The 19,674-nt window shown below is 43.6% G+C and overlaps 1 protein-coding gene across 1 annotated transcript in view; it reads left to right on the top strand.

Annotated features, from left to right (window-relative positions):
- The first annotated feature begins 1,586 nt into the window (after window positions 1-1,586).
- The window catches only part of GAN (gigaxonin), a 320,191-nt gene continuing 302,103 nt past the window's right edge, over window positions 1,587-19,674 (top strand). The window contains exon 1 of the mRNA XM_078670190.1: window positions 1,587-1,905. Within this exon, the coding sequence (XP_078526316.1) occupies window positions 1,736-1,905 (170 nt within the window). The 5' untranslated portion in view covers window positions 1,587-1,735. The remainder of the gene's footprint in view (window positions 1,906-19,674) is intronic.

Raw genomic sequence — 19,674 nt, 5'->3', positions numbered from 1 at the left:
ATCTTGGAATTATTCATCAGAAAACGGCTCTTTATTCTCCTCAGGCTAATGGTCTCACAGAGAGGATGAATAGGGTGGTGAAGAGTTGTGCTCAACGAGCTCTGAAGTCTAGGGTTCCGTTTAGTGGTGTATTGAGAGAAACATGGTGGGCACATCGCACCGTGCCTAATGCTATTATGCAAAAGTCTCCTTTTGAAGCCTTAAGAGGAAGAGTAGCCAGTTCTAAACTCAATCCAGCTTGGCTTCCACTGAAGGATGGTGGGAATGGTGTGGAAGGTGATTTGGGAGGTGATTTTAGGAGGATGGAAATTGTAACTAGGTATCAACAGAGATATAAACAACGGTATGACAATAAGATGTGTGTCAAAATGAGGAAATGGAATGTGGGTGATTGTGTGTTAGTTAAAAAATCTAAACATGGTTACAAAGGCACTTCCAATTTTACTGGTCCTTTTGTCATTGTCGCAGTAAAGAAAAATGTTATTACTTTAGACAATGGTTGCACTTGGAACATGTCCCAGTTGGCCAAGTGTACTGACCTGAAAGAACGTAATGGTCATTCCATGGACACTTCCTCCAATTTGAACTTGAGTAACAATTCCAGAAGAGCAAGACATCTGCCTGGAAAGTTCAAGGATTACGTTATGTATTAGAATGCCTTGATGTTTTGCTTTATTAAGTTGTTATTGGTATTTGTTATTTTTTTAGTGTTTAGTTCTTTTCATTTCCTATTATTATGTAAGGGGGATTGTTGTAATGTACTTTCTCCTTTAAGGAATGTTGAATACTGTGCATCATTCTTTGAGCATGACATTCCAATGTCATTTGTGCCAGTTGCTGAGCTGTTGCTGTTGGTGGTTGTAATAATAAACTTGCTCTTGAAGACATGAAGATTTGAGCACTGTTATCACTTGTCTATTTACTTATATACTATTGATACTTATCTGCAACCTCTTCTGATGTGTCTGTAAAACTTACCTTTTGCCCTGAATTTTGACCTCCTGTCCTGAATATTACCCTTTGTCCTGAATTTTTACACTTATTGTCCTGAATTTGCACCCATGCCAGTTGGTCACCCTATTTGGAAATCCAATAGGTCCCAAAAGCATGACCTATTGGCTTTGCCAGTGCTTGTTTCTATGTTGGTGATACAAATGTATAGACCTTCTTCTATGTCGGCGCCTGTCCTTTTTCTGCTTTACCAACCTGGTCGACTTAATTGCAGTAGTTAACGGAATGAGTTACAAGCTGTGAATTACATAACATAATGAACTAATAACAGTGGTCATAGCTTGTCATTTAAAAAGTCTGTTTTCCGAAGTACCAGCTATTTTACCCATGCTTCACGAATCAAAGGGCTCGAGCTGGTTGGGGCGGAGCTGCGTCTTAAGTAAGAGACATCTTAGAGTCAGGCATAACGATCTAACAGCCTGCTTCTGAGGCGGTGCTAGGAAGGCGGGGTTACACTTAAGAATGGGCTGTTCTTAGAGCCAGAAGGTGGAAGTATGTCGTGGGCGGAGTTAGAAACGGCAATTCAATTCGTGAGAAGGCAGGGCAGAGGTATGGATAGGCAGGGCAGAGGGATGGATAGGGAGGGGTCAGAGTGCGGCATCTTCTGTGTATGACACATTAGGGAAGAGACTCCTGTTCCGCACACGCCGCATATTGCCGGGGGCTCCATCCCCTCCTGCTGGCCCAACTCCCTTCCCAGGCCTTAGATCCCGTGTCCACTGCAATGTCGGACGCGGTGTCAGTGCTTGCGGACCCCCAGCATGCAGTGAAGCTGCTGCGATCCCTCAGCTCCTTCCGCGGGGACGCCTTGTTCTGCGACGCTTGCCTAGTTCTGGAGGGACAGGAGATTCCGGTGCCCAAGAGCATTTTGGCGGCTGCCAGTCCATACATAAGGTGAGCGCATCCCACTGCTTCAGGTTTAGCTTTGGACAGACCAAGCGTAGCCCTTCTCCAGACCACCACCTTCACGTAGCTCAACAGTTCAACCACGCCTAACAGAAGTGGCTTCGGCACAGAATAATGTCTTAATACAGGGATTGCCTCATAAAAAGGTGTTTTACAGGGCTTGGATTTAAGGCTGGAATTAATTCGGGAACACATAACACAACAATAAGAGCTGAACATTCATGCTAGGGACCCATCTGAACGGCTTCAACTAGGTGGTCACCAGAGTACCCACTCCTAGAATTGGGATCAGCGTTAGCACAGAACCATCACTTGCCATACTTGTAGCCTCAGGTAAGGGTGGCCAGGCATGCTACTGGACCACCTATTCGTAGCCCCGTGTCACTTTCAGCACAGGACCAGAGGGGCTCAGCACAGCACCTGCTTAAGAAAGGGGTCTTGGCCGAGACATCAACTAGGCTTGTCACCTCAAACATCTCAGCTTAGTAAAGCAATTATTTTCAGTACATGACAACTCATTGGCATGCTGTGCTTGACTGAGAGACTATCTGTGCTTGGCAAACTAATCTCGGCTTGGTAGAAGTACTATTTTGGCTTGTGACAAGAGCATGGGAGGCACTAAAAGCCCCCATCCAGATTACTCTTAGTATATGACAATATTTACAATAAAGGCGAGTGAAAGAAGAAATTTATGGAAGCGGTAGTAACACACCCTGTCTGTAAACCTCGTTGTTTACAAACCATTTAGGCCAGCAAATTGAATGTATTGTGTTTAATGTGACTATGATTTTATGTTAACACACTGTTAAGTAAAAAGCTCGCATTTTCACATGTATTTGACTAATCTCTGACTAACCCCAGAAGTCTTTTGATATAATAACGTGCACATTTTATTTCTGAATGCAGTTGCTTGGCAATACATCACGTACTTGGAAACTGCGGCCAGGGCATACAATGTGAATGGACCTGGATTGGTCCTTAGGTTCCTGAAATATTAATTATTAGTGAGAATTGGGATCCACAGACTGGATCCTAAGACCTTGGATCCTATGATTTCTTGTTGTGATTCATTCTTCCTAATGAATGCATAGGACCCAGAAGGAAGCTTAACACGCAGATACGAGTCAATACACTAAAGAATGTAATGTTATTTTCCACTTAATATAGCTCAACGACTCACCCACAGGTGTATCTCCGTGCTTTGTCATCACAGAAGAACCTGCAACATACTAAAACAGCCAGGTCTTCCTGCAACATACTAAAACAGCCGTTTTTTTTTTTTTACTTTTGGAAAATCTGGACCGCCGTGGAGATGGTAAGGGAATTGATTCCATGGCAAAGAGGTGGTAAAGGAAGAAGACCTGCCTCTGAATCTGGAAGTGCTGATGCAGGGAAAGTTCAGTAGCGCTTTGTCGCTGTATCTGAGAGTTCTGGTGTATGGTAGTAGCGCAATTTAGCCTTTGGGCAAGTGGGGCCTCTGCCCATTAAAGACTTGTGGGTGAGGCAACAGAGCTTGAAAACAGTGCACTTCCGATCCAGAAGCCAATGTAGTGCTCTCAGTGTAGGAGCTGAGGGAGAGCATGCTGGAAGATTACAGACCAGGCATGCAGCAGTATTTTGCACCATCTGAAGTTTGGACAATAAAGTGTCCTTTTAAGCCGCGAGCAGTACGTTGCCATAGTCCAGCCGACTTATGATTAGGGCTTGGATCAAAGGTTTCCTCACAGAGGAGCTAGCCAAGGAAATACTTTCCTCAGTAGCTACATGGTGACAAATCAAACCCCACAAATTGCAGAGATATGGTCTTTTATGGATAGGGCCTGAGCAAGTTTGATGATGCCTATATTTTTCTCAGATAGCCTGGGAGTCGGGGCTGTAGCGAGTTCAGGGGGCCACCAATCCGGTGACCAGAGTTGCTGGGCTTTACCGAACAGCAGTATCTCCGTTATGTTGCTATTCATTTGGAGACAATTAACCAACATCCAGGCAGCAATCTTACTCATACAATTTTATGAAGCAATATTTTATCTTATCCGGGTCCATGCCAAACAAGATGACCAACTGGGTATCATCCGCATATCAGATAACCTCAAAGCCACAAGATTCACAATCGAGGGGTATTTGGACACGAAGATGTTAAATAACGTAGGGCTCAGTGAAGAGCCCTGAGGCATGCCATTGTTGATGGGGTGGTACGCGAAGGTACGCGTCTTAAAAGAACTCCGCATGATCGTCCTTGTCCAGCTGTCTAGGAAGTCCGCAAGCCACCGATTTCTATCTGACAGGAATGACTGGTTCATTGACAAACCTTGTTTACTTTAATGTTATGGTAGGGGACCTTTTAAAGTTCAATAACCCACAATTCGTTTTAATTGTGTCTGTTCAGGGCTCCTTTTTAGGGCTCGGACTCCTCCCCACTGTAAGTGGGGGAGGAGTTTCGAGATCCTAATGTTAGTAGAAAAAAAAGAAGTATCTCCTAGGGCCTTGGGGAGAGGAATTCCACACATTCCTTAGCGTTTTCTGTCATCTGGCCAGTGATTCGTCTTCCTTGTGTTTTCGTTTTAATAGGCTTGAAGTGATAGGGTAAATGTAGTTTTGTTCCGCCATTTTGGGCATATTTCGTTCGTGCTCGCGCAAAGAAGTACATAAATTATAATTAGGAGCTGTCAGGGTGCCTCCGTTAGTGAATCCAGATGGCCGGGCGCGTTCACAATTCTGCAGCGCTCAGCGCGCAGCTTCCTTGTTTTTTTTTTTTTTTTTACAATTGGATCGCTTTCGCGATCTGTGGTCCGGCGTTGTGAAGCTTGTTTGTTCGGGGATTCTACGCGCGTTCAGTTTTTCATCGGAGGTACATGCCGAGTTGTTATGAAGTACATGGGAGCAGTTTAACAGGATGTGAGCACTCGGATAACTCTATTGTGCGGACCAGGCATGTGAGTGAGCACGAGCTTATTGCCAGCGCGCCGGAGATGCACCTTAACCCTGCGTGTAAAGAAGCGTCGCTGTGTCAGGTACCGAGAACTCCGACTGCTCTTCCGTGGGCTTCTATCCTGACCCCCCGCATCCTTCTCATTGTACAGGGGCGCCATAGCTCAGGCATTGGGCCTCAATTCTGATTCCAGGGAAGCCACTCCCTCTGCTCTTTCATTACTAGGCGCGCACACCACAGCTGTCGGTGCACCTCAATCCCGACCTGCCACATCGTCTGCTATTTCAGTTCCGGAGCGAGCTTAGCTCCGGCAGTGTACCTCAATCCCGACCTGCCGCATCCTCTGCTATTTCAGTACCAGGCGTGCACAGCTCTGTCAGTGCACCTCAATCCCGACCTGCCGCATCCTCTGCTATTTCAGTACCAGGCGTGCACAGCTCTGTCAGTGCACCTCAATCCCGACCTGCCGCATCCTCTGCTATTTCAGTTGCGGAGCGAGCATAGCTCCGGCAGTGTACCTCAATTCTCACATGCCATGCACACTGCTCTTTCAGTACAGGGGTGCACAGCGCCATTTTCTCCTGTTTTTAGGTCCGGGGCGCACACAACTCGGTCAGTGTACCTCAGTCCTGAACTGTTGACCCTCTGCTATTTTTGTACTGAGGCGCATCCTACCCACCTCAATCCAGACCGACCGCACCCTGGGCTCCAGCAGTCCCGGAACGCCGCAGCTCTGCCAATGTGTCTTAATGCAGAGCTGCCGCCCCCCCTGCTGTGCAATACAGGGCGCACTCACTTCAGCCAACGTATCTCAGTCGGGACTAGCACAGCATCTGTTACAGCACCACCACACTGTGCCAAAGTACCTCGACCCAGACCTTGGCAGCCTCTGCTGTTACACGACTGACGCACACTCTGCTCTTCCGATGCACACCAATCCTGACCCGCCGCAGCGTCAGGTATTACAGTACTGGGACATACTTAGTTCTGGCAGTGCCCTCTGTACAGACCCGTCGGACCCTCGGCTCTCACAAGCACACACTATCTCTTCCCTGTGGCTCCCCATCTTTTTCAGGGAGACACCCACACACTGCAGAGTGTGAGTGTGAGTGCAGAGTGTGAGTGCAGAGTGTGAGTGCAGAGTGTGAGTGCAGAGTGTGAGTGCAGAGTGTGAGTGCAGAGTGTGAGTGCAGAGTGTGAGTGCAGAGTGTGAGTGCAGAGTGTGAGTGCAGAGTGTGAGTGCAGAGTGTGAGTGCAGAGTGTGAGTGCAGAGTGTGAGTGCAGAGTGTGAGTGCAGAGTGTGAGTGCAGAGTGTGAGTGCAGAGTGTGAGTGCAGAGTGAGTGCAGGGGCAGAGTTAGTGCAGAGTGAGTGCAGGGGCAGAGTTAGTGCAGAGTGAGTGCAGGGGCAGAGTGAGTGTAGAGTGAGTGTAGAGTGAGTGTAGAGTGAGTGTAGAGTGAGTGTAGAGTGAGTGTAGAGTGAGTGTAGAGTGAGTGCAGAGTGTAGAGTGAGTGCAGGTGCAGAGTGAGTGCAGAGTGAGTGCAGGTGCAGAGTGAGTGCAGAGTGACTGCAGAGTGAGTGCGACTGCAGAGTGACTGCAGAGTGAGTGTGACTGCAGAGTGATTGCAGAGTGAGTGTCACTGCAGAGTGACTGCAGAGTGACAGTGACTGCAGAGTGACTGCAGGGTGACTTCAGAGTGACAGTGACTGCAGAGTGACTGCAGAGTGACAGTGACTGCAGAGTGACTGCAGAGTGACAGTGACTGCAGAGTGACTGCAGAGTGACAGTGACCGCAGTGTGTGTGTGCAGGGTGAACAGTGTGTGAGAGTGCAGGGTGAACAGTGTGCAGAGTGAGTGTGAGTGCAGAGTGAGAGTGAGTGTGAGTGCAGAGTGCAGAGTGAGTGTGAGTGCAGAGTGCAGAGTGAGTGCAGAGTGCAGAGTGAGTGCAGAGTGACAGTGACTGCAGAGTGACTTCAGAGTGACAGTGACTGCAGAGTGACTGCAGAGTGACAGTGACTGCAGTGTGTGTGTGCAGGGTGAACAGTGTGTGAGAGTGCAGGGTGAACAGTGTGCAGAGTGAGTGTGAGTGCAGAGTGAGAGTGAGTGTGAGTGCAGAGTGCAGAGTGAGTGAGTGCAGAGTGCATAGTGAGTGCATAGTGAGTGCAGAGTGAGTGCATAGTGAGTGCAGAGTGAGTGCAGGTGCAGAGTGAGTGCAGGTGCAGAGTGAGTGCAGGTGCAGAGTGAGTGCAGGTGCAGAGTGAGTGCAGAGTGAGTGCGAGTGCAGAGTGAGTGCAGAGTGAGTGCAGAGTGAGTGCAGAGTGACTGCAGAGTGAGTGCGACTGCAGAGTGACTGCAGAGTGAGTGTGACTGCAGAGTGACTGCAGAGTGAGTGTGACTGCAGAGTGACTGCAGAGTGAGTGTGACTGCAGAGTGAGTGTGACTGCAGAGTGACTGCAGAGTGACTGCAGAGTGAGTGTGACTGCAGAGTGACTGACTGCAGAGTGACTGACTGCAGAGTGACTGACTGCAGAGTGACTGCAGAGTGACTGCAGAGTGACAGTGACTGCAGAGTGACAGTGACTGCAGTGTGTGAGTGTGCAGGGTGAACAGTGTGTGAGTGTGCAGCATTAGAAATGCAATCGGGCTCGGATTTATTTGAGTTTGAGCTAATGGCATTGTAAATGCCAATGTATTGTTGCTATGTGTTATGGAGTGTGTTCATGTGGTGTGTACTGCCAGTGATTTCATTGTGAGTGTGAGAATATTGCACCGTAAATCACTGGCAGTACACACCACATGAACACACTCCATAACACATAGCAACAATACATTGGCATTTACAATGCCATTAGCTCAAACTCAAATAAATCCGAGCCCGATTGCATTTCTAATGCTTGTTTGTAGTGTAGCATGCGCAGGTGGCAATCGCTAGGATAGGAAGTACAGGGTAGAGACCACTTGGGTATGGCATTTCACCCTGCACACTGACTGTTTCATCACGGTACTCCTATTATGGTAACCGCTCTCTGCACAGCAACAAACTGGATGATGACGCAAGCCACGTATTATGAATGAGGTTTTGACAACTTTTTTTTTTCATCAGCCATTCAGGATTGTCATAATTTTTCACAGCTATCCTCTTCTCTCACCCTGGAACACTCACCAGCTAGGGTCATAGGTTGAGACCAAAAGAAGAGATATTAGCACTTATATTTCTTAACCTTAATGCAAGTTGCAACAACTGAATAGGCTTTGTACAATACCTTATTTAGCAAATGGACCAACGAGTAATAATTACAAATCAGCTATTGCAGAGGCCCATACTTATTCTGTACTATCTATGCTTAGCACATGCCAAGCCCTTACAAAGGAACCAACCAGTCTTTCCATAGGACCAGCAGGTACTAACCAGCCTTACATCAGAGCCAATCTTTACACCTGAACGCTGGCCACTTGGAACAGATTTAGTCCAGGAGCCACAATTAGTATTTATACTATATGGCTTCAGTGTCCACTTTCATGTGGGTACAGAACATGGTCTAAAGCCATGCTGATACCTAGCATAGGCCAATACCATAACACCTGTTCAGATAACATATATGTGTGCGCTTTTAAGAGAAGTCTGATTTTATGTGCACTTCATTTTTTAATGAGAGCAGATAAACTAATGATTGCACTTTGTCTTTAGGTTTTTAATGGTTAATGAGTTTTCACTACCATGGGAAATCTAGTGCCATTTGGCTGTTGGGGCCCTACTAAGACTTGTGGGCCAATTCTCTGATTCGGTAAAAAGCACAAGGCTTTTTGTTATATAACCCACACCCACCAAGGTTACCCCTTGGTGGCATGCTTCATTATTGGGTTGTTCCCGTTCCGCTGCGGAACGGGGCGTGCTGCTGCATGTGATTTACACAGAAGCACTGTATAGTTCAGACAAAATGATGAATAGGAGTTGGAGGGGCTCTTTAGAGGTTAAAAAAACCTGTCTGGTAGGAAAACTGTTTTATTCCATCCTTCAGATAAACAGGGAAGAACAGTAGAAAGTGTGTTTGGATTTAATGATCCTACTTTCTAAATGGTCTACACATTTCAAGCTACCCTTCCTTCTGGCTTTCATCAGGACCAAGAAATACACTCTCTGAGGCAACTCCTAGTTCAAATTTATTAGAACGTGTAAAGTGTTACGATTTCACGCACTCTACATGAGCAAATAAACCTTAAACCTAATTGGTATTCTTTCTATGTTATCTGAAACATATAAACGGCGAATTAGCCAGCCATTGTAAATAGCTCATTCTGAGCAAGATTATGCACTTACCAACTGTATGGCTGACATGGAGCATCATGCATATTATTAAAATACACCATTATGTGGTTATGGACTGTGCTTCTAGAAAGGAGGCTTACTCAATATAGTGTTATAGTGAACACATCTATTAAATCAGTGGTAAACCCCTGTGTTCGGGCACTCTAATACAACAGACATACTACATAACACCATGCAGAAGAAGGAGACACTATATATATATATATATATATATATATATATATATATATATATATATATGTGTATATATATATATATATATATAATTACCTACTGGCGATAGCCAGTAGGTATATATAGTTAGGATTGTTTTCCATAGGGAAATCGCAACATTCTATTGGGAATAACTTTGGCGCTGGTTGAGGAATCTTCCTGAAATTGTCCTTAACTTTGCCTCGCGCGCTCCGGTCCTTCCCTGAAAGTTTGGGGGGGATTCGTCAAGCGGGGGCTGAGATTAAAGGGGGCTCCCAAAACGTGTTTTCCCCATGTTAATTTCCATAGGGCGGTTGGACTCCCTTTTAGCCCGAACGGCTGAATGGTTTTCCACCTAATTTGGCAAAATTGTAGGGACTGGTAGTCCGATGTGCCTTTGCTATGTCTCAAGATATGTGCTCCAGTGGTTTTTACGAAAATTAACTTTGAAAAAATATATATTGGGCTATATATATGTTAGAGCCCAAATGTAGCCCAATGTAGCCCAAAGATGGCCACCAGAGACAAAAAAAAACAAATGTAGCCCAAATATCAGCCAGATGTAGCCCAACTATAGCCCAATGACAATGTCCCAGAGTGTTCTAAAGAACAACTAGAGCGCTAACAGTCTTACTTATGACAAAAGTATGGAACACCTGAAGTCATCTTGATTGGAATAAAGTGTTAACACTTGAAACATTTAATTTGCAAAGGAACAAAATGAGGGGGTTCATTTTGCCATAGAAATTATGATTAGTGCTGAAGAAAGAAAAATTAGGGCACATTTTGAGTGACTTCTCAAATCCTCTTATATTTCATTAAAAACATTCTGATATGCAGTCTCCCAAGATGGCCACCAGAGACAAAAGAGTCTGTGCTTAAAAACTCTGATAGCAAAGCAGGCATTTGAGATTTAAAAAACATTTTAATATATAAAAACTTTATCCGCTAATAGAATTAGCATTTAAAAAACCTTGCGAATTCAATGAAAAAACCATAGGTTTCAGGCCTTATATAGTTAGGAATTAGCATTTAAAAAACCTTGCGAATTCACTGGAAAAAACCATAGGTTTCAGGCCTTATATAGTTAGGAATTAGCATTTAAAAAACCTTTGAAATTCACTGAAAAAACCATAGGTTTCAGGCCTTATATAGTTAGGAATTAGCATTTTAAAAAACCTTGCAAATTCACTGAAAAAAACATAGGTTTCAGGCCTTATATAGTTAGGAATTAGCATTTAAAAAACCTTTGAAATTCACTGAAAAAACCATAGGTTTCAGGCCTTATATAGTTAGGAATTAGCATTTAAAAAACCTTGCAAACTCACTGAAAAAACCATAGGTTTCAGGCCTTATACAGTTAGGAATTAGCATTTAAAAAACCTTTGAAATTCACTCAAAAAACTATAAGTTTTAGTGGTGGTATAGTTAGCTGGACATTTTACTCATACAAAACCATTGAAATTGCTCCTATATAGTTAGTTGTACTAACTATATTTCGCGCACCCGCAATCCACTGCTGATGATGTCACATATTAGATCATTCATGACATGGTCAGTGACATCACTGATGACATCTCAAATGACAACACTGATGACATCACTGATGACATCATCCACGTGACAATCACATACACCTTTTCATACACTATTACAATTTTTCATCACTCTTTGTAAAATACAGAGTATCATATTTAAATCCATTGTCACAGCAATACAAGTATCTAAAAATCCACTCAGTGATTCATAGATGTATACACACATCTAATCACTTACCTATGGATTCACTCATACATGCTGTCAATGAACAATAGAACACTATCAAAAATACTTATACATCTATATCGACATTAAACAGCAGCACGCATCCTATTCACATATGAAGTCATCCTACTTACTTATGCAAACAATGGATCATACTTACATATTTACTTAGCAAAACACTTATACAAACCCCACTTCTTCTATTCATTTAGATAGTAAGTCATACTTAGTGAATTATAAAATCATTATTACAAGTATACAGTTATCCATACAGTCACTCACACAATCATTGTGTCTTATGTATACTTATTTATATACAACAACTGACACATACACTGCCTTTTATTTTTCTAGTTTGTTGGACCTGTACCATTGAGAAATATATTTGCTCATCACCACACCCATAAAGATATTCACTCACCCAAACAACTGTTAGAACATGTAGTTTTAACTTCATATATCTACTGAATCAACTATTCACACATCTTTGGACAGTCACACACCCCCCACCGAACCACACACACTTTCACACTCCCCTACAAATACTCAGTTAACTAATCAATAACTAATATAGACTTTCACATAGCTAGTAACCAACTGTAGAATCAGTTTACACAACAACTGACAAAGTGATACAGATATTCACACAGTTTAGTCACTATCCACTATATTTAGTGAGACATAAATTGGTCAAGTAAACAGTCAATTACACTGCTACTAAATCCTCCATCCAAATATCTATTTATATATATCCACTTATTCTTCAATGCAAATTGCTATATATATAATGCATATTTAAATAACGAAGCAAACCACATTCACTGGATGATGTCATCAGTGATGTCATTTGAGATGTCATCAGTGATGTCACTGACCATGTCATGAATGATCTAATATGTGACATCATCAGCAGTGGATTGCGGGTGCGCGAAACATAGTTAGTACAACTAACTATGTAGGAGCAATTTCAATGGTTTTGTATGAGTAAAATGTCCAGCTAACTATAACACCACTAAAACTTATAGTTTTTGAGTGAATTTCAAAGGTTTTTTAAAAAGCTAATTCCAAACTATATAACTCCTGAAACCTATGGTTTTTTCAGTGAATATATATATATATATATCTATATCAATACTGTTGCTTCATAGGTCCTCCGGTGGCAAGGTGACCTTTTAGTCACACTCTGCGTGTACAAATAAAGGTGAATAATTTGTCATGTCATGTGCGAGAAAATGCAATTCTGTATGAAGAATCGCTTCGGCTATGTCGTACTTACTTCATCAAAGTCTTGTCTGGTCTAGTAACCTGAGATCGCATAAAAGGTGCCTGAATATTTCCAGTTTAGCCACGCTTTCTGGGTTGCTTTGTCTAAGAGCGGGCGCTTGCAGCACGTGCGACTCGCTCTGGCTGTTGTGTGCCGGTGAACTGGACCGCGCACCCAGCACAAATAGTGGCGATGAATGAAACCAAATCCTGGTTTCATTCTACAGATTTACTCGCTACACCTCTGATGGCAGGTGTGTTTAAAGGACCTTTTTTGTGTACGTTCGAACACGTGTAGTGGGAGTGACTTGCTCTAGTTGCTGGGTGCCAGTGAACTGGACCGCGCACCCAGCTAAAATGGCAGTGATAAATGGAACAATTTCCTGGTTCCATTCTACTGATTACTCGCAACAACTGGCACAGCAGGAGTGTAGAAAGGATTGGACATTCTAAGTTTAATTTGTGGCAGCGCATGAATTATGTTCCTTCTACAGTTCAACAGCCTGGTAATCGCACAGCAACCTTTTACACATTAGATGTGGCCAACATTAGAATATCTGTTCCTTTCTACGCACTTACAGTGCGAGTTGTTGACTGACAAAAAAAAACAGTTGACATTTGCCAGAATCAACTCATTCAACTGTGTAATGGATGGTTAGGTGTTGTCCGATGACATTTCTAGGATTTATTGTTCAATCAGTCCCTTATTTGTAGAGCGCACTAATCACCTGTGAGGGTCTCAAGGTGCTGAGCATGGGTGGAGGGTGCAGCTACTGCTTGAACAGCCAGTTCTTGAGAAGCCTCCTGAAGGTCAGCAGGTCCTGGGTCTGTCGCAGCTGTGTGGGTAGGGTGTTCCATTTCCTGGCAGCGAGGTAGGTGAAGGATCTGCCACCGGTGGAGGTCCTGTGGATGCGTGGGACGGTGGCGAGGGCGAGGTCGGTGGAGCGAAGCTGGCAGTTCGGGATGTAGAAGGTGAGACTCTTGTTGAGGTATGCTGGTCCGGCACTGTGTAGTGCTTTGTGGGCGTGGTGAGGAGCTTGAAGGTGATCCTCTTGTTGACTGGGAGCCAGTCCAGGTCTTTCAGGTGGGCAGTGATGCGAGTGTGGCGGGGGATGTCAAGAATAAAGGCGTGCGGAGGCGTTCTGTATGTGTTGAAGTTTTTTCTGGAGTTTGACCGTGGTTCCTGCGTTGCCGTAGTCCAATCTGCTGCTGACGAGGGCCTGTGTAACCGTCCTTCAGGTTCCAGTGGGGATCCATCTGTAGATCTTGCGGAGCATGCGGAGGGTGTTGAAGCAGGAGGGGGAGACGGCGTTGACTTCCTGGATCATTGAGAGCGATGAGTCCAGGTTGAACCCCAGGTTGCGTGTGTGGTCGGTAGTCGTGGGTGCGGATCCCAGGGCGGCTGGCCCCCAGGAGTCGTCCCAGGCGGAGGGAGTGGATCTGAGGTTAAGGACCTCTGTCTTGTCTGAGTTAGGTTTCAGGCGGCTGGTCTGCATCCAGCTGGCGAGGGCCTTCATTCCTTCGTGGAGGATTGGTTTTGGCGATGGCTGGGTTTTTGGTGAGTGAGAGGATCGGTTGAGTGTCATCTGCGTAGGAGACGATGTTGAGGTTGTGCGAGCAGACTATGTTGGCGAGCGGTGCCATGTAGACATTGAAGAGGGTAATGCTGAGGGATGTTCCATGGGGCACGCCATAGATGATCTTGGTTGCTTCGGAACGGAAAGGGGAGAGGCGGAACCTTTGGGTACTGTCAGTGAGGAAGGAGGTGATCCAGTCCAAGGCTTTGTCGCGTATTCCTGCGTCGTGTAGGCGTGTGCATAGGATGTGGTGGCAGATGGTGTTGAAGGCGGCCGAGAGGTCCAGGAAGATGACGACCGCGGTTTTGCCGTTGTCCAGTAGGGTCCTGATGTCGTCGGTGGCAGCGATGAGGGAGGTTTCGGTGCTGTGATTGCTTCGAAATCCGGATTGGTACGGGTCCAGGATGTTGTTCTCCTCGAGGAAGTGGGTCAGTTACCTGTTCTTCAGATCTTTTGAGCATAGTTACATTTAGACAGTGAGGTAGATGGATATCATGGGGCAGAATCTCCTAAATTCCCTAAAACATTTTCAGAAACACACAAGGTCTTATTTAGAGTTTGACGGAGAAGTGTGGCTCAGGGGTTAGAGGCAGCAGACCCGGAAGCTGAGATCGGTCCTGGACCAGGGTTCAATTCCCCGCCTCGGCGGGTCTTGGGCTAAAGAAATTCCACTGACTCGATAATTCTCGCCCCGGTGCCTCCTCGACTCACGGGTTCACACTCTGCGACTCTGGGCAATAGCTTGCTTAATCTCCACAACGGCCCCTCGCGGCGGGATGCCTGACTTTCACCTTGTGGATACCCTGCTATCTCACAGGGGAATACCAGGAAGGGTTCCCTAAGCAAGCGCCGGGAAACCCACTGCGGGTAGCTGTGCGCTATATAAGCTCAACTACATTTACATTTACATTTACGGGTAGGATACTCATTAAACAGTGGGGGTGTCCTTTCCTCTGTCCTTAGAGTACCATTGAATATAATGCACTTGTTAAATGGCAGACAGAATATCTGGCACATTTTTGACAGCTTACCCTGTCCAGCAAAGTTAGTATAATACCCCAGGAAAAGGAAGCACAGTACTGGGAAGAAGGCCCTATGTGTGACCAACATGTGCCCATTTAAATGATTCAGTAAGGAGGAATATCTCAAATATAATTGGTATAAAAAAAACTGCTGCAGATTATGGTGTTTTTGAGTGAATGTTTTTCCTAGAATTTTCAAAATAAGTTGGACCAATATCAAAGGTTGCACATGCAAGAACAACAGCAATGGGCATGGTAGATTTGTATCTGTGTGCTTCTATTTGAAGTCACATACTGAATCTTGGACTGATAGTTACACTTTAGTCATCTTCCCAGAACTTAAACTTTGTGTAATATGAAATGAATGCACAGGCCTAGCTGAGATGGGCACTGAGGACCATAGTATAAACCCTCCTCCATACAACATTTTTTGATATGTCAGACTCCTCTTTTTTGTTGCAGGAATGCTGTCAGCAAGTGTTGATCTTTCAGCCATCCAACACACTCTACAATAGATGTAGGGGATGCTTCTGCTTTTACAGCAGTGAGACTGATGATGATGATGGTCAACTCCAAGCCAATGAAGGACATTGGTCTTGCAGTGGTAGTCTGACTATTGACAGTATGTGAATTGCATTCTGCCTAATGGATCAGTTTGAAGGCCACTTATTGTACAAAGTGAGGGTTACGAGTAAGGTCGTGTGATTGAAGTAACAGGCCATATTTATGAACACCACCTGTGTTCTTGTTACTTTCCAGTATACAATTGGGCTAAATCTTTTCTGCCAACTACCCAGCCTGTAAAATAGTTAGGAGCTACCCATGAACAGTAAAGGACAGGGTAAATGTAACAAGAAAATCAGCAAGTAGCCTGCTAGGTGTCATTCAAAAGTCAAAAGTCAAGTCACTGAATAACTTGAGTGAAAAATCCTATCCACAACAACTAAATCGTACAGACAATGAAGACCCTACTGCCTGTGTGTGCGTGTGTGACTGTGTGACTGTGTGACTATATATACTTTATAGTTCCTTCACATGCAGTATGTTTCTACACACTCGGGGATGGGTGATCAGGGAGGATTTCTAAGAATTTCCAAGAAAATAAGAAGCTTCCTGGACATCTTTAGAACTAGCTTCAAATTAGGGTGCAGCTCTATATACCTTTAAAACTTTTTGCATTTTCACTTTAAGATACGATGCTCTATGCACTTTAACTCATTTTTGCACTGATAGTCTGTTTCGTGGAACTAGTAGTGTATGTGTGAGGGAATATTCCCACATGTACCAACAAGCACTTTAATATACAGACATTAAATGTAGGATCTTCATGGCATAGCTGTATATGACCTCAAACTTCTGTACTTTAAGATCTGATTATGTCATGCATTTTTATTATACTTCCTGTACTGGCAGTCTATTTCGGTACTCTTAATATTGTATATGAGAGGGAATGTCAACATACTCACTATCATACACCTTAATTTATAGGTCTAAAATAGATATCAGTCTCATAAATCTATGAGTTTTTGAGTATTATTCCCCAAATCTTTAGATTATGTATTCGCACTTTAAGATCCTGGTAATATAGCACTTCCTGCCAACTTTTTTGCACTGATACTACACTTTAAATGATATGGAGTCATATTATCATAGACATATCAGGATGTTTTTTAACCTATGACAAAGTGCTTTAAACTCTATGCACATTCTATCACTTATTTTTAACCCTCATAGAACATAATAACTATGTTAGAGATATGACTTTCGTATTAATAGCTGTAGGTAACAGGAATATATGTATGACGGTGCTAGTCGACAGCTTTTTTACAATCATTTTCAATTTGTTACAGTGTCTTAGATTTGATTAAAATCCTCTATGAATAGTTTACCAGATAAACCTAATTCCTTTATTATCCCCTTTTAGAAGTACAGTACTTTACAGGGAGGTTCTTGACACTGACAATGAAAGAAGAAGGTTCCTATCTGTCATTATTTGAAACTTTGTGTGGTACAATAGATTAACTATATTTTAACTTCAATAATAAAAATTTAAATTAGAAATGGAAAAAATGTTAAAAACATTATAAAATAGTAATGTGTATAAAAATGTATGTATACCTTTAAATTGAGAAGGTGACTTTGGAGGGAGATTTTCCCTTTAAAAAGGAGGGCTTATAACTGCTAAAGTTGCCTATCGTAGGAAAAGTTACAATGGAAAAATTTCCTCGATTGAAGCAGAAATGGCTCGTGTCCAACACGATATTGATATCAACAGCATAGCCTCAGGGTCCACTTTAGATTCTCTTTTAAATCAACTCCTGATTCTAAGAGGAGACCTTGCATCAACCTTAAACCTGAGAGTTCAACAAAGATGGGAAGCCAGTAAGCTGGCCCATTTTGAATATAGCGAAGGGGCGGGTAGATTACTGGCTTGGAAAACCAAAGTAGATCAGGTCCGGAACAATATAGTATCCATAAAAGTAGGAGATAACATCTTCTCCACAGATGATGAATTAGGACAGCTTTTAGGGAATTCTTCCAAGAGATATATCAGGAAGATAAGGTTATTCCATCTGAGGACATTAAGAGCTGGTTGAATAACATCACTTTACCCTCTTTTTCTCTGGAGCAATCACAATATTTGGATAAGCCCATCACAGAAGAAGAGGTGAGATCAGCCATTAGGAAGGGTAAGAAAGGGAAGGCTTCCGGACCGGATGGTTTGCCATCCGAATTATATAAAATCTTGGAATCGGAAATTGTTCCCTTCCTCACGATTTTGTTCAATCAAATCCTTGTAGAAGGCGTATCCCCTCCGTCATCATGGGATAATGCCTCAATTACCCTCATTTTAAAACCTGGTAAACCTAAAGAGGCTTGTGGCTCTTACAGGCCAATTTCCATTTTGAATGTGGATTATAAAATCTTTACCACAGTTTTATCAACTAGACTGGCCTCTATCGCCCCTTTGGTTCTTCATACGGATCAAAAGGGGTTTTTGAAAGGGAGACAACTTTACGAACTAACTTATGACCTGATTGGAGCCATAGATATCGCAACAACAAATAACCTACCATTGGCCGCCCTTACCCTGGACGCGACCAAGGCTTTCGACAGGGTTAATTGGGGATACCTGTCGGAGGCCTTGGCTAAGTTTGGTGTGGGGGAGAGGTTCCGTACGGCAATAGGTCTCGTCTATGGTAATCCATCTGCCTGTCTCCTCATTAATGGTGACCTGTCGAGCCCTTTTTCTATCTCTAGGGGCACCCGGCAGGGGTGCCCGCTCTCTCCCTTGCTCTTTGATTTCTACATTGAGCCCTTTGCTCAACATCTAAGGGAGGAGATTGCCATTAAACCATTTTGCTATCAAGGCTGGATGAGAAAGGTAGCTTTATATGCCGATGACGTGCTTATATTAACATCCGAGGTCTCCACTGCTCTTCCGGCAATTTTGAAACTAGCTAACACATTCGGACAAATCTCGGGCTATGAGATTAATGCCGCGAAGACGGAAATGCTTATATGGAACGATGAGAATGCTGTAACCGAGTTGCAAGTAGGCAATTCATTGCGATATCTAGGCTTGACGATAGTCAAGGATATCAATAAACTTGTCCATGTAAATCTATCTTCAGTTCTTAAAGAGTGCCGTAAGCTTCTACAATCATGGTCACATTTGCCCCTTTCATTACTTGGCAGAGTTAATCTCATAAAAATGTCCATCTTTCCTAAAATTTCTTTTTTTATTTAACACTATTCCTTTATATTTTGATCATGCTATCTTAACTAAATTCCAATCCAACATTTCATCCTTTATTTGGAATAACCATCTTCCACGTATCGCCTGGAAAAAATTAAGACGGCGACGTGACAAGGGTGGATTAGCGGCACCAGATCTAAAAATGTATGCATGGGCCTTTCAATTGTCCCATTCACGAATGTTGCTGAAGGTCCCTTTGGGTTCTGGGGTAGGCCATATGTTTGCGGCTATGCTGGATGGGGAAAAAATCAATCGTTCTGGTTTTCTTTTTAAGTTTGGTAACCCTAAGTTTTTTAAAAAGATTAAACTGAAGATTCTACAAGGTCTGGCTAAAACTTGGGCTGAAGTCACGAAAGTTATAAATCTAAATTATTTTTGTGAAAAAACACCGTTGTGGGGGCTGCCTGAAAATCCTACCTGGCTCGACGATACCTTAGCCATCCCCCTCAGACGGGCAGGTCTTGAAGTCTGGGGAGACCTCTTCTTCGAGGGGAATTTACTTTCATGGGAACATTTGCAAGCTAAGGTCGGCCCTAATCTTTCAAGATTTAAATACCTACAGATTTATAGTTGGACCGTGGCCTATAAAATCTCCACCGCCAACAAGAACAAAGCTAAACTTGGAGGGCACAGTCAACTTGTTTCTGATCTGGTAGTCTGCGAGCCAGCAAAAAAAGAAGTATCTAAATGGTATAATCTTATTTTGGTGGAGTCGGATGGGGACTTTATTCTACCGGAGTCAACATGGGGCTCAGTTTTGATGAACTACAACCTACAAAATCTTTGGATAACTTCTTTTGAACTTCTGTGGAAGATTGTTAAACCATCTTGGCTTCGCAGAAACCACATCTTTACCCTCTATAGGGCATATTACTCCCCTCTCAGGTTATCTAAGTTTGTAGGAGGAGAGCTAGTGTCCTGTGC

Source organism: Lissotriton helveticus, chromosome 12, assembly GCF_964261635.1.
Source record: "Lissotriton helveticus chromosome 12, aLisHel1.1, whole genome shotgun sequence".
Taxonomy (NCBI): domain Eukaryota; kingdom Metazoa; phylum Chordata; class Amphibia; order Caudata; family Salamandridae; genus Lissotriton; species Lissotriton helveticus.
Note: the sequence above shows the minus strand (reverse complement) of the source record. Positions and strands in the feature narration are given on the sequence as shown.